Source organism: Tenebrio molitor, chromosome 3, assembly GCF_963966145.1.
Source record: "Tenebrio molitor chromosome 3, icTenMoli1.1, whole genome shotgun sequence".
Taxonomy (NCBI): Eukaryota; Metazoa; Arthropoda; class Insecta; order Coleoptera; family Tenebrionidae; genus Tenebrio; species Tenebrio molitor.
In genome coordinates this window covers 6,619,877-6,636,053 of record NC_091048.1, presented here as the reverse complement: position 1 = coordinate 6,636,053, position 16,177 = coordinate 6,619,877, and the positions used below count along the sequence as shown (strand labels likewise).

General features: G+C 35.2%; 2 protein-coding genes across 3 annotated transcripts in view; both read left to right on the top strand.

Annotated features, from left to right (window-relative positions):
• Positions 1–884: 884 nt before the first annotated feature.
• LOC138125756 (uncharacterized) lies at positions 885–12,898 on the top strand. The gene is made up of 4 exons (XM_069041229.1): positions 885–1,968; positions 2,548–3,443; positions 11,876–12,112; positions 12,827–12,898. Exons 1-4 carry the CDS (start codon positions 885–887, stop codon positions 12,896–12,898), a joined length of 2,289 nt encoding a protein of 762 aa, XP_068897330.1.
• A 221-nt stretch (positions 12,899–13,119) lies between these two features.
• The window catches only part of LOC138127029 (uncharacterized), a 104,775-nt gene continuing 101,717 nt past the window's right edge, over positions 13,120–16,177 (top strand). The window contains exons 1-2 of one of the 2 annotated variants that reach the window (XM_069042879.1): positions 13,120–13,465; positions 13,755–13,908. In XM_069042879.1, coding sequence (XP_068898980.1) covers positions 13,885–13,908 — 24 coding nt within the window. In that variant the 5' untranslated portion in view covers positions 13,120–13,465; positions 13,755–13,884. The remainder of the gene's footprint in view (positions 13,466–13,754; positions 13,909–16,177) is intronic. The other variant, XM_069042880.1, reaches the window with a different exon arrangement.

Genomic DNA, 16,177 nt, shown 5'->3' with positions numbered 1-16,177 from the left:
CGGGCGTGGAATCTAACTCCGCACTCTGCGTTGGGTTCTCCGCGAACCTTCCGTCGGGGATCCGCAAATCCGCTCCTCGGCGTCTGGGTTTGAACTCCCTGGACTCTTCTTCTAGCCTCACCCTCTTCGGACCCTCGACGTCTCTATACCATTTTCTCGCCATTCAACCACTCGCCGTTTCAGCCCCCTTCACACTCTGGCACCTATCTGACCACCAACCAAGACAAAAGACCTCTTTCCTAATCTGCACTGGTTCCTCTCTTTTATAGTATCAATTCGAATTTTTATCATTTTTGGTGGAAAACGGACTCGCCGCGAATCGTGCGCACGGAGATCGGATGATCGAGAATACTTGCATTTTTTAAAATGTAACGATACCTATTCGTATTGTACGTCTTGATGACGTATTTTGTTAGGCACAATTAAAGCAACCTACAGGGTGATTCTGAAAGAAGTTTGGAAAAAAATGTGGAGTATCCTTGACAGATAAAATGATACATGTAGGAAATGGATAGTGGGCGAGGAGAAGTTTATTATTGTTTTGACGTTGTATTTTCGAGAGACATTACAATTTATCATTAAAAGTTGTTACAAATCTTGTTTGCTTAAACTATATCCCACAAATTTTGGGGGCTCGTCCGGGATAGAAACAAGATAAACAGAGAATTGTAGAAAGAAGAATGGTGATAAATTAAAGGAATTCTAATTATTTTACGGAAAAGTGAAAAACAAGTGACAGTTACGAGGAAATTAAAAAAAAAATGACATCATTGGGTGAAATTGCTTTTATCAGAGACAATATTAAAAATGCTCCTGTGAAGTCGATTAAAGCCCTTCATATGTTTATTTTCGAATCAGAAGGTGATCGAAAAAACAGATCAAGGATGCGCACATTCAAAGGATTCGATTTCGACGAAAATTCTAAAGAATTTGAGACCAAACTAGAATACGTGGTTGAGACTTTGCAAGTAAGAGAGTTGATTTCTATTACTAATCTTCTCTGTCTCGACAATGATGGTGACGAAGACGAGCTATCAAGAAAAATTTGCTGCCACTTAATGAACCTTAGCATGTTGGAGAAAAATGAAGTAAATGAAGACGACGAAGATGATAAAGATGACGAAGATGATAAAGACGATGAAGATGATAAAGATGATGATGAAGACGATAAAGACGATGCAGAGCAATATGACGTGGTAATAGCTTCAAAGAAGAAAAATAGTAACAAAGAAAGAAGAGTCACAACCTCTAAGAAAAAAGAAAATAATACCAAAGGTGACCAAGATGAAGAGAGAAATCAAAGAAGATTAAGAAGGGTAAATAACCTCGAAAGCAGCAGACACAACGATGATGAAGATGACGATTATGCAAAATGCAATTCATGTTTTCCGTTAAGTTTTAGAGATGTGGAAGATTCAATTCGTCCTTTTAGTGGTAATGACGAGTATCCTGTCGAAAAATGGATTCAAGACTTTGAAGATACTTCCGTTTTGTTAAGATGGAGTCGATTACAGAAATTCATTTTCGCCAAGAAATCTTTGAAAGGTCTTGCTAAACTTTATATACAGAGTGAATGTGGTATCTCTACTTGGAGTCAACTGCGAGAAGCTTTGTTGTCTGAATTCTCAACTCAACTCAATAGCGCACATTTACATCAGATATTATCGTCAAGAAAAATTCAGAAGAAAGAAACTGTTCAGGAATATTTTTTGATTATGAAAGAACTGGCCTCAAGAGGTAATGTAGAAGATAATGCACTTATCCAATATACTATTGATGGCATCACCGACGACACGAGTAACAAAATTATTCTCTACGGAGCTAATAACTTAAAAGAGTTTAAAAGAAAACTTCAAATTTTCGAATCGTTGAGAGAAAATTCAATGAAGATGTTTAAAACTAAGAAAGAACCGGAGATTAAAGAAGAAGTAATGAAGAAGCAAGATATGAAATATAAAAAAGAAGAAGGCAAGCAAATTCGTTGTTTCAATTGTGGTTTAAAAGGCCATAGATCAATAGATTGCAGGTTCAAAGAGAAGGGAACAAAGTGCTTTAAATGTAATAATTATGGACATCGTGCAAAAGAATGCAACGAAGATAATAAACAGAAGAAACAAAGCGAAATTGAAAAGAAATCATCCCCAACAGTGTATTTGTCAAATTCATTGCAAGACGAAGAACCGCCTGAAAATCATGAAATCTGCCATAGAGAAGTAACGGATCGAGTAAATTCAAGAAATTTCAAAAATTTAAAACTTTGTGGTACAGATTTTGAAGCTCTAATCGATACTGGAAGTGACGTTAATTTAATTAAGGCAAGTGCTTTTTTGAAAATAGGTGCACCACGCTTTGAAGAAACTCCACTTACACTCACTGGTTTAGGAAATGGAAAGGTAAAGACACTTGGAAAGTTTTCGACAAAAATAAACATTGATAATTGCGAATTTGTGACCGAAATTCACATTGTATCAGATGAAGCAATCTCCATAAATCTCATAATTGGAAGACCAATCTTGAATAAAGTAACGTTAATCATGAATTCCGAAGGAGTGATGGTAACTGAAGATGTAACCGAAATGAAAGAAACAAACTTACTGAATAATGAAAAGAAAGTACAAGAGAGAATCGCAGCAGAAGATGAGAATACAACAATAGAAGATGATGAATTAAGTATACTACAGATTAACTTAGAAGAAATTCCTGATGTTGGTGAGAACATTTATCTGCAACAGGTTAGTGAACTGATAGAAAATTACAAACCAAAGTACACTCAGAACACGAAAATATCTACGAAGATTATTTTAGAAGATGAAACACCAATTTATCAATCACCTCGCCGTTTGTCAATTCCTGAGAAGAAAGAAGTCGAAGAACAGATTAGAGAGTGGTTAGAAAAGAAAATTATTCGACCCAGTTGCTCTGATTTTGCAAGTCCAATTGTTTTGGTAAAAAAGAAGAATGGAAGCACTCGAATATGCGTTGACTATCGAAAATTAAATAAGAAGATCGTGAAGGATCGTTATCCTCTTCCAGTAATTGAAGATCAAATCGACAAATTGTCAACAGCGATGATGTTTACAATTCTAGACTTGCGCAATGGATTTTTTCATGTTCCTGTTGCCGAAGAAAGTATTAAATACACAGCTTTTGTAACACCCAGTGGTCAGTACGAATTTTTAAAGACTCCGTTTGGGCTGTGTAACTCACCAGCTATTTTTCAACGTTTTATAAATGAAATTTTCAAAGATTTAATGAGAGATGAAGTTGTCATTATTTACATGGATGATCTTATTATTCCATCAAAAAACGTAGAAGAAGGTTTTGTAAAGCTGCATAAAGTCATCGGTAGAGCTGAAGAGTTCGGACTAGAATTCAACTGGAAGAAATGCAAATTCCTGCAGAAAAGGATAGAATATTTGGGGCATGATATAGAAGCTGGAAAAGTACGACCCTCATTGACAAAAATTGCCGCCGTTTAAAATTTTCCAGAGCCAACAACAATTAAGACTGTTCAAAGTTTTTTGGGTCTAACTGGTTATTTTAGAAAATTTATCAAAGACTATGCATTGATTGCAAGACCGCTAAGTGATATATTGAAAGGAAAAAGAGAATTTAAATTCGGACCAGAAGAAAAAGCTTCATTTGAGGAATTAAAACGAAAACTGAGTGAAGAACCAGTTTTGAAGATATTTGACTTTGAAAGCGCGACAGAATTGCATACTGATGTAAGCCAAGATGGTTTTGGAGCTATCCTATTCCAGAAGGATGACGAAAAGAGTTTTTACTTCAGAACATAAAAGATTCATCATGGAATCGAAATAATGTTTTTTTTTCAATAACGGAGAATGTACATACATTGCTGTTGCCTATTTGGCCAAGTTTCGGTAAAAATGTTCTAATTTAAATTGAAACAGGTATATGCAACCTAAAATACTTCCATGCATCCAGAGGATCTGGTTGTCTAAATTCGGACATACCTTTTATTATTTATTTCCAACGCCTTCTTTGATCTAAATAATTGTTGATCGCACCGTAGTAATTTCCAGTAGTATCTCTTTAAATTTTCGTTAAATAAATAATAACACATTTTTTATGTTTTTCTTATTTGTTCTTGACAAGTCGTTTTGTTTCTATTGCATTCTTTTGAAATTGAAAATCTAAACTACAAAAAATCAAAATGGGAATTTTGTGTTGCATTTTGGTTGGTTCTAAACAACTGAAAGTAAAATATGAAGAAATGACTATTCGCCAGATCGCAGTTAGTTTACAATTTTCAGTTACAGTATATCAAAGATGCACCTCATGAAGTTCTACCACTGTGCAAAAATTTAAATATCTACTTTTAAAAATCAGGAAAATAACACGCTGCAAAACACCATCTCATCCTCATCATCATCATCATTGTCCAACCGCTTGCGTCCACTTCTGGACATAGGTTTCCCCTAATCTACCATTTACGTTGAATTGAAAAATGGGAAGCTCAGAAATACATTCTAATTTTGAAAAACAGCAGCCATAAAAATACAGGGTTATTCACGAGAGACTTCCGATGAAAATTTCGTCATATGCAACCCAAAATACAAGAAACCCCTAGAACTTGATATTTTGTTTAATTCGAAATAAGTTAGAAATCCAAGTAGCTTGGCGAATAAGATGATTAATCATGACACTTTGTCTATTGAGGTTATGAGCAAAAGTTAATACGGAGTGATCAATAAGGACTGTTTAAGTTGGTAACACTGGATCGTATTTTAAGCTACCGGGTGATCAAGAAGGACTGTTTAAGCTGGCAATACAATTAAGAAAATTTTTATTTATAACATTGTAACTGGATATGTTTTGTTGGTTTATTTGACAAATATCTGATATAGGTATAGCATTAACAACGACAAGCCACCAACAACCGGAAGTTACTTCTGTTATACGATTTAAAATACGATTCAGTGTTACCAACCTAAAACAGTCCTTATTGATCACCCCGTAGTTTGACACGATGCTAAATTTTGTAGAAAATTTGTTAGTAAATGAAAGAGACCGTCGACAGGACCAATGAACGATCAGGATCATAGTCTGTCTTTGTCAGATCCTGACCGTTCATTGGTCCTCTCTCATTTTCTAACAAATTTTCTACAAAATTTAGCATCGTGTCATACAGCCTTTAAATCGTATAACAGGAGTAACTTTCGGTTGTTGGTGGCTTGTCGTTGTTAATGCTATATCTATAGTTGACTCAAGTTGCAAAAAACCACTTGTCATTTGCAACAGCATTTTTTTCATATTTTTGAACCAAATAAAGGCACAAATGGACCAGAAAATCATAGTTTGGGTTGAATATTTTCCATATAAGTACAGTTTTAAAGTCATTTTCAAATGACTAATGCCATAAAAGTGCTGTTGCAAGTGCAAAGTGGTTTTTTGCAACTTGAGTCAACTTTATATCAGATAATTGTCAAATAAACCAACAAAACATATCCAGTTGCAGTGTTAAAAATAACCGAATTAAAAAAATGTCTTAATTGTACTGCCAACTTAAACAGTCCTTCTTGATCACCCGGTATAAATGTGAAAACTGACACAACAGACAATAAGGGGCAGCAATCGTTGATTTAAGTATTACTTTTTATAAATTTAGGAAGCTAGAAACCATTGGAAATTGTAGTTTCGGTTGCATATAACGAAATTTTCATCGGAAGTCTCTCGTGAATAACCCTGTATAGTTCTTGTAAAGCCCTGTTGAAACAGCATAACTCATGTTAATTTCTGCCTCTTTTTTTGACACAATTTACTTTCGAAATTAATTTAGTCCTCCTCCTAATTCATGCAACAAACATGTAGGTAGTTAATCAAAATTACTGCATGATAATCCCAAAAATTCTTGCTGCAACTTAATTTTTCCTGCTGAAGTAAGGAACCATTTTTGTTTTACATTTTGGGGTTTAGGGTCAGTTGTCAAACGTGTTTATGCTACCGAAAACACAAGTTTCACAACCATATCGTAGGTCAAATCAGTGTTCTGGTGTGTCACAACAATGCTGAAGTATGCAGAGATTAGTGCATCCATTTTCCCATTCAACCAAGTTTAAAAAATGTTTGGCTAGTTTTTAAACGCATGATGAAGAATTCTTTGATACTTTACTTATTACTTGGGGCACTTTTCCAGATTCCGCATTATTATCGGAAATTTTTGTATTGTAAAAACAAAAATGTTATGTACTCAAGTTAAATATAATGTTTTACATCTTATTACTTTAGAGTTTAGAGATTTATGAGGACAACAAGGTTTTTTTTACATCAATACTTTATCACTGCTTCAATCTAGGTTTCATCAATTCGGTAAACATCACATAATATACTCGTACTATCAGTATAGTAATTAACGTTATAAGTCCGGGAACTCATAGTTTACAGTACGAGTTAGACGTTTAAGGACGAGGCGACGAAGGAGCCGAGTCTTGAAACTCGAAACGAGTACTGTAAAAAGAGTTCACGGACGGATGTCGTTATGTATTTTATTTCATCCTGCCTCAAATTTCGTTTGAAAGAAACATTGAAATTAATTTCAAAATAATTCAACAAAAGCTTCAAATCTAGTCACATTTTTGGAACATGATTAGCAACGGCTGTTTGGCAATTGTTTATTTTGTTGAAATAATCTTGTGCGTCAAAATGACTTCTAAAGCAAATCCTCCAGAAATTGTAAGAAAATCTGCAGAAGCCTGTGCTGAATTAATACCTAGCAAGTCTGGTGAAAGGTATCAAAAACCATTCAGCCATTTTTGTAAATGGAAATCAGAAAATAATGTGAAGAAAATTACGGAAGAGGTTATGCTGGCTGGCCTATTTTTTAGATTTGGTTTAAATGGTTGTATTATTTAATTTGTGAACTAACGTTTTTAGTCTGAGAAAGTAAGTGCATCTTCTTTGTGGCCGAAATAGTTAAATTGTTAATTTGCATTTAGATGTATTTTTGAATAAAACATTTCTTAAACCTAAATAATTGTTATTGGGATTGTTACTTTTGTGTTTCCAATAGCAACACTTAACCGGCGTCCGGCCGTTTTTTGCGTTTTCCCGGATTCAAACTGATGACGTAAAATATTGAAATTTGACACAGGATGAAATAAAATAATAAATTCATATAGTTCATCAGTTCATGTCTTCTACCTCACGTAGACAATCAGAACAATCAATGTTAATCTTAGTAAACATTTCCCCTTTAATGTCACACATATTTTCACTTCTAATGTTCGGATTTCATAATTTTCATGAAACAATAAATTGATAAGTTTCTGTTTTGTTCAAAAATTAGTAAGTACATTATTAATTTTGTTCATATTTGCAATTTGCAATTGCAATTGTACCAGTTAATAATAATCGTTGTAGATTCACTGTGTATCATTTTTGATGGAATTGTGCAAGAAAATTTTACCGATGTGATTCAGAATATGCATATATGGTTATCAATTTTTTAAATGGTGGTACCCACAGTCTTGCGCACACATTATGACCTCGTTTTATTGCAAATAAATATCAAATTTTATTGGAAATACCGGAGCATAATAAAATCATGTGTACAGTGAGCTATTTTAAATCCATTATTCTTTTTTTATTTTCTTTTTATGGAATCTACAACAAACAAACCTTTTTAGCGATATTTGCAAAATATACCATAAATGTCTCTTGTCTCTTACTCTCCGATTAATAATAGCTCAGAGATTAAAGGAAATATTATATTTACTCTAACAATTACATTAGAATTTTATTGATTTCTTATTTTATTAATAATTGTAAATTTAATTTGATTTTTTTCTTAGTTCCACCTTCTTTTCTTTTGTCCAAGTTCTAGTTAACCGTTACTATCAATTTTTTTTAATACATACTTATTCACAATACAGGGTGATTCTGAAATAAGTTTTGGAAAATAAACGGTAATTGGTCATGATGAGAAGAAGTCACAAACAAACAATTTTTCTTATAAAAGTTTTTTCGTTTTCGAAGTACAAATGATTGAAAATTTAGTCAAAATTGCGATAGTCTGTTTTTAAATGAAAAATAGTGTTTTAAATTTGTAACGCTAAAACTAATTGTCATGGCATCTCACGAGCTGACTAGCGGCTGTAAAGTTATTATCTCCGCTAACGAACGGCTGTAAAGTTATTATCTTCGCTGACGAGCGGCAGATAAAGCAAACAAGCTAAATCATTTCAAATTCCTAACTCAAATTTTAATAAATTCCTGTCCGAACATGTATTGAAAGCTGATGTGAGTAAATAAGATTTAATCAAGAAACATAATTCTAAAACGTACTTACAAAATCTGTTCAAATTAAAATGGGTTGACAGACGAATAATTATAAAAATCTTCTACCTGGTTTCTTAACATTTCTTAAATAATAATTTGTTATGAAAATTTGAAGAAAAAATAGTATCTAATGTTATTCGGAGCAAAAATGGTTTGGCTGGTTTGTCTGCCTCACTGCGTTCATCAGCCAAACTAAACTACCAGCCTCAGCACATAATACATTATACTATTTCCATCTTACTATCTTCATTTTGTTTTGTGGCTGTTTTTGTTATTTTATCTAATCCCGTGGGATAAATGGCACTTATCCCACTCATTTGAGTGGAATAAGGAACTTCATTACCGGACGCATTTCATTACTCCACTCAGTGGGATAAGTGAGCTTCATTACCCCACTCAGTGGGATAAGGAAGTCATTATTCCACTCAGTGGTGTAATGAAACTGGCGGAAATAAATAAGATTTACCTTTTTTTTTAATTTCGGGGCGGTCTTAGATAAAATTTTGTACATAACACGTGGGCTAAAGCATATTACAGGAAACTCGTGTGATTACAGATGAACTCGGGCTAACGCCCTCGTTATCTGCAATCTTCACACTCGAATCCTGTAATATTGCTTTTATCCCACTAATTGTGTAAATAACTATTTTAATTGTTACTGTACTTTCTTCTAAAAACCCGTTTACCCAATACTACAGCCAACAACACCTCTTGTTTTCTTTTTAGAATAATTATTGTCCTTGATTCGTCTTAATTAAAGCTTGTAAATTATAGTAGTTTATTTAACGAGTTCGTGTGTAAATTGGGCTTTTTTTGGCACTCGTGGGCCTTTAAATGCCTAATCTACACAAGAACAAGTTGAATACAACGTTTTTTTGTTCGACGAGCCCTTTAAAGGCTCCAAATCCCCTAAAACCTTTAAAATTAGCTTGACGTTTCGTTGTGACATTTATCAAAATCCGCTCACACAGGAGAAATTTCTCAAATTCTGACAGTGTCGAACAAAAAAGGTAATTATCGATTACAGAGTATGTTACTCGTGCGAAAAAATAGAAATTAAGTTAATTAAATTAAGTGCTGTGGTCGATACATTATTTGCATTATTGCATGAGAGCACAAAAAAATATTAAATTAGTGCCTTGTTTATAGTAAAATGCAATATTCTTCTTCAAATTAAATAAATAAACTGCTAAATAACACAGTAAATAAAATTGTTTAAAAATTATTTCTGACATATTATTAAAAACATAATGAGTGCAATGTACAATACTAATTTAACATAAGTATGTATACCTATACGGTGAACCTAAAACCTTTTCTGTCTTTAAATTGACGCTGTAAAGTAATAAAATTGTGACAGCTTGATGATTGACCACTTTTATTTCACTCCACTCTATTTTCTTTTTTATATTCTCTTTATTTTTACTTTTTCTTCATTTCTTTTTATTATACACATAATTTTGGTTTGGTTTAATATAATTATGTTAGTTACAAAAACTAGTTATTTGGTATATTTAAATAGATAGCTATGTGTCATAGAACGACTTGCCTGTTGGGAATTTTTTAAGAAAATGTTCCTGGCGCGTCCTTAGGGGGCCATTTCTGTATTTACTTCAGAAAATATTGTTGTTGTACAGTTGCGGCCGTTGAAATCTCAGACAGGAAAGATTTAAACACTGTATAAATTCCGAAATTTGATTAGCGTAAACAGGATTTTCATCAAGGATTATAAAGTCAGTGTCAGTATTTGACATATTAGGTCAGAATCGCGCGTAACTTTTGAAATGCCGCAATTATCTGATTTGCAAAAATGTGTTTGACTGAGGGACGGTGTGAGTTTAGCAGCCATTGCGAGAGAAATTAATGTGGATAATGATTGAGTGACATTTCGAGAAACGTCACTTTCAGTACCATTTACAAAGCCAAAAGTTTGGCGTTGTCAAAGTGTCTGAGTTTTCAACGGCCGCAACTGTACATAACACGATTTTTGAGAATCGAGAAATTGCGTTAAAACGTATGGCAGACACTTCGAAGGAAACCCGTCTTTCAAATCGTGCATCACGAATTAAACATTAATGAAAAATGGAATGGTGGCACTCTGGTTCCTTCCCCACCCAAAGAAGTTTCACGTTCGCAAGTTTGAATAATAAATCTAACAGATTACTAAACGTTACAATAAATAAATAAAGCTGCGTCAAAATCTTCGCGAAAAATGTGAAAAAACGTTCCAGATGTGTGAGCTTTTGCGGACAACACACGTGCTTACTTGAGTTTAGGTTTAAGAAAAAAAAATGGCACGTATTTTATGTTTTAAATTACATCATATTAATGATAACATAATAACAGTTACTTATATTACAGGAACCTATCATGTGTTTTATTAATGAATTGTAAATATACAAAATCGACGCATTTATCTACTGCAGTTATAGAACTGTCTCTACTTCCTTCTTGATTAAAATATCGCCGTAAGGAAGCAGGCAATACATTTTCTAGTGTCTCGATTGGTAACCTCTGTCTGAAATTCTGACGTGTCATTGCCATCACTTTCTTTATCTTTTGATTCATCTTCGCCTTGGGCAGAAACTGCAACACTCGCATCTTCAAATTCTTCATTTTCATTGTTAGTGAATGTCACTGTCAATACATAAAAATTATTCATAATTAGTGACCCCATGCACTTCCATGGGGATGTCATTTTCTTCACTGTGGTCATCGTAAGGTCTCCGCAAATTCGAAATGTTTGAAACCAGAATGAGCAAAGCAGTTTTCATTGGTTTTTCTTTATACTCTCTGTCAGCTATTTGCAACAAACTACAAAGTACGTATATCCAGAGACCTGTGGAATTCGAATATATTTGATTTTTGCCGCCCTCAGCATATTGCAGTACCAAATAGAAAAACAGAGGTTATGTAAGTCCATTAATGAAGACTGTTGTAAGATGAAAGGTAATTAGAATATAGAAAAACCGAAGAATCAAATGCAAAACGACTAAAACCTGGAATACACAAGTGCTAAGATTGAATAATTTGACATTTGACTGTTGACATATTAGACGGCTTTAAGGGCTCGACATAGTTCGATACAATAAAATTATAGAGCACCACAATTCCACAAGACGTTCTTTTATTGACATTTTGTATAATGCCTACAGAAGATTAATATTCGCACTAACTTTCTTAATCAAACACAATCAATTTGCTTCAATTTCTTCAACAATGTAATTTTCCAACGTTCCGCGATACCACGGTTTCAATTTTTTTATAATTTCCACGTCCACAGGTTGCAAACTATATTGCAATCAAAACTTTTGAATCTGTGGAAGAAATTCAAGCTAAGTATTTTGCAAAAACTCCAATCGAGGGTGTGCAGAGCAATTGTCCAGAAGAAGCAAGACCTTCCTGGGCGTCACTTGCAATTCCTTGTCCCACTTTACGGGCCATTGTTTAAAATTTGCTGACGTCATCGATGCATTCTTATTGAGCTATAATAAACAGGTAGTCTATTCGTGCCGATCCCTCAACCAAGAATTAATTCTTGTTGATTCCCGAACTGTTGCTTTCTTTGATCCAGGTAGTGCTTCATTTTTGTATATTAAGAACCCATCAGGTGCGGCACGGCATCAGTACTGAACAGTACAGAGAAAAGCCAGAGGAGTTTCCGGAAGAGCGGGCCCCCATCACAGGGAGGATGCTCAAGAAGGAAACGACAAAGGCGTCCATGGTGAGATGGCACCTCGAATGGGACCAGGGCGAGACAGGAAGGATGACCCACGGCCCGGTCAGGGGGTACTCCCGGCGAGGAAGACAGGTGAGATAAGGTAAAATTTTATTTATTACTTGTATGAGTGGAGAAGGATGAATGAGAAGGTGTGGGGAGTTCTAATGGGGTCCTTTGCAGGTCCGGAGGGGAGAACTAGTGCGACTTAACGCTTTCGGGCAGACTGGCTGGGGGTATTCTCAAAAGCATATGCCAGTACTGAACTGTCTCCTTTGCCATTGGCACAAAATTCCCGAAGCAACTCTGTCAATCTTGTCAGTTTCCAATCTCCATCTCCTACAGAATCGGCACTGGTCTGTCCTTGGTCTTTTTAGGATTTAACACCGAATCTAATTTTCCATTGTAACAACCAATCATCTGGGCTTTGAAATTATTCCGATCTATGTAGTTTTGGTACCAACTCCTCTGACACAGATTTCACCATTGGACCATAGAAACTCCTCTTCCACTTGCTCCAGAAAACAGAAGCATCTATGGAGGACGTCTTCGACGTCTTTTTTTCACATTGTTCACATTGTTGATTCAACACACGAAACAGTGTTGATTTTGGCACTCCCGTTATCGCGGCTAGTTGACGCCTACTTGTTTTAAGCGGTAGTTTCTTAATCAGCTCCAGAAGCGCGATTTTTCTTTCAGTCTAAAATCCCCTCGCGTCGTTAAAATCCACCCCAAAATGGAACGCACCAACAATAAGCTTGTGCACGTGTGCGATCCACACGACTATTTAATTGACTGGTGTTGCAGGTGTGTCCCCTGATACCTGAACCAGGGTTCACTGAGAAAAATGTCGTAGGGAGGAAGCTACGACCAAGATAATTCCTACGTTCCCCAGGATTAAAATAATTGGACTCAAAAAAATAAAATAGACATTTTTGACATTTGGCCCATTTTGCGGTGTCCCAATTAAGCGGAATCCGGTGTGTTTGCTTTGCCGTCCTTGAATCAAAATGCAATTGTGATAAGAGCGCTATCGCTCCCGACGAGGGTATTGCCTTGCGGTTTCGTCAAATTCAGGTGAGAGACAAGCCATCAGTTCTGATTTTGCGATCGGAAGGTCGGGTCTGTGGCGACCGCAGCCGTTGTTACACAACGACAATGTAACAATTTCGTCAAACATTAGCACAGTGAACCTATTGTTGACATCGTCGACACATCGATTTGCGGTGCATCAATAGCCCATGCATATGCGCATTAGTTCGAAAATACGACAAACCCGTGGCGCATACTCGTCCTAAATCGCCGGCCTCGTTCGTAGATTAAGAATTTCGGTTTTGTATTGATCCGGCAAAAGATAAGTTTAATGGAACTGACCGTGAGTGATTGTTATGGTTAGATGTTGGAATAGTGACGGAATTTGATGAATAAAACACCACCATGTCGAAGGTAAGTGGTGCGGTTGTTGTCACGTTGGCGGAAAAAATCCACCGACTTGCTTGTCAAATGTCGACGACTGGAGTTTTTGTCAGAAGGATCCGGCGGTTTTTGTCCGTTTCGTTTGATCGACTAGCGTTTCGACAAACACGTCTTGTACAATAATTCGCTCAATTACGAAAAGATTCGATTGGATGAGCAAATTTTCTCCAGAGATTATGACACTGACCCACCGGCGCCCGAACAAGATTTATTTGTGCGAACCGTTTCCTACTCTTTATTTATTAATAAATTATTGCAGAACGAGTGTACGTTGAGGGTGGCGAACAATATGGGGATGGGGTGATCCACGACCCTAAACACATCATTGATTGCCATATTTTGAGCCCCAGTTAACCCGACAGACCAGAACAAAGGCGGCAGACGTGAAAATGCGGTTTACGGCAAACGAAAAGGTGAATTAATAGCAACGTAAACGGTAAATAATGACACATAAATATAAAAATGAAAATTATCTTGTACAGTTTTAATACATTTTCCAGCTTATTAATGTTGCACGCTTCGTGCGTAACAATTGTGTTTTCTTTCCACGTAACAATCTGGAACTGGAGTTACCCAATTCGCGACCGTTCCAAAAACATCTCTTGTTTATTTATAACCGCAGAATATAGGACACTCCGTATAGAATCCACACAACTATTAATTATTTTTGTGGCAATTTTGAAGAGCACGTCTTGAGAAACTCCTCATTTTTTCGGACTATTTTTAAGCAAATGTTTACGCCATTTTACGATCTATCATTTTAAAAGTTTATTTTACGAAACGGGAGGAAAAGGAACGTGTTCATACCAGATTTATAACAGATTTGCTGAAGCGGTAGGTGCGCAAATATTTATGCACAAATGAAGATTCTAAAAATAAAATCGGATTAAGACCAAATTAACAGGTGTCAAAGTACTCGAGATGTCGATGCCGATTTAGATCGACCTTTTCAATCTGTTTCTGATCGAACGTAAATCTGGATAAGATTGACGAGCATGTCGAATAAAACAGTTCGCTTCAAAGATTTTTCTTGATTTGTTTAGTTTAGTTTCAAAACACTTCTCCAGTTTGCCAACAGAAGTCAGGTTAGAACTAATTGAGTAGATTAATCTGATCAGTGGTTACAAAAATATCGAGTCGTTTATAGAAGCTTGAGCAACAAATAATTACCAAACAGTTAAAAAACGAGTTTAACATAATCGACATTCTTGTATACAGAATACAGGACAATTCTAAAACAACTTTCTTATTTATTGCGCCTTTATAAGTGAATTATGTGTTAGAAAACGAAAATTGTTGTTACATTCTACGAGTTTCAGCAGCAATTCAGAATATTAGATTATGTAATTAAGAGTAGAAGTGAGTCTTTTTGTGCTAGGCCCAGAGATTGAAGACCGAGACAGAGTCGAGGTAACAACTGGGCGCGAGTGGGTAAGGTATGCTTCAAGTGACTTTTGACTCAGTCGAGCCGCCTGTGGACACATTTCAACTCCTAGGATTTGAAGTGTTTCCAGTCCGGTTACAAAAAAAAGCCATTTCAACCGCTTGAAGATAAATGTTTTTTTGCTATTTGAAATTGTTGAGTTGCCCCCCTTTGCGCCGCCACAGGAAGTGCAAACCGACCTGTCCGTGGATTTTTGGCAAAAATCAAAGACATAAAATTAAAGAACTGAATTCCTCGTTTTACATTCGTGCTACATACCTACTGTGTTTCAGATCAACGTAAATTTGAAATTGTTCTTTTTCAAAGCGTTGAATGTTGCTATTAAGACTCGCTTTCAGAGTTCACACTTTCCAGTTTTGCGTAATATCCCGCTTTAGAACACATGAACGTAGATGAACTTTTCGACAAAGTGTAATAGGTACGAGTAATAACGGACAAAGAGCAGAAAATGTAGATAAAACGGAACTGAAGGTGAATCAAGAGAATTAGGTAGTGCTGTTGCAATAAAGTTGTCATCATCTTCAGAATATTATTATCTTTATTCATAATTAGAGATGACGGTTGAATGATCCTTGCTAGAATTGTAACTAATGAAAACGTATTTAATCCCTTCATTGCATAATTAACTTTGGATGATTTAGTGATTGATTTTAATAAAGCAACTGCGTTAAAAGGAGTCTGCTAAAATTAGTCCAAAATCTTCCACGGCTATGGTAATCTACGTCGTATGTGTATATTACATATTAACAAATATCGTTTGGTGACAATTTCATTGAACATTTCGTCAGCAACGATCCATGTATGTTCTTATTTATTTTTTAATTACTTCTTAGGACAAATCGAACTGTCGGTAATAAAATAGTTGTTCAAAAATTTCAAATTAATCAAGTCTAGTCAGGTTTTATAAACAAATGTAAATTTAATTTGATGGTTCAAAATTTTCCTAAAAAAGTCTAACACTTTTTATTTATTTTATTATTTATCATTTGTAAAAAATGTTTATTTTAAATACCGAGCGATCCAAAAGTCCCTCTATCAAGTGAGCCATGACATTTTTATAATTACACCATAAAATAAAAAAATGTGAAATTAAAAATATCAAAGAATACGGACAGACTAATAAAACATATTTTTAATTTTCATTTAAATATGCGCCAAATATGCTGCAGCCTTATGGCATTCGTTTCCACTGTCATGACCCACTTGATAGAAAGACTTTTGGATCGCACGGTAGTTCT

Coding starts and splice junctions, on each gene's coding strand:
- LOC138125756 (XM_069041229.1), top strand. CDS start 885: ATGCGCACATTCAAAGGATTCGATTTCGACGAAAATTCTAAAGAATTT. Junction 1,969..2,547: donor GAAATATAAAAAAGAAGAAG/GCAAGCAAATTC, acceptor TGAATTCCGAAG/GAGTGATGGTAACTGAAGAT. Junction 3,444..11,875: donor ATGATATAGAAGCTGGAAAA/GTACGACCCTCA, acceptor TCTTTGATCCAG/GTAGTGCTTCATTTTTGTAT.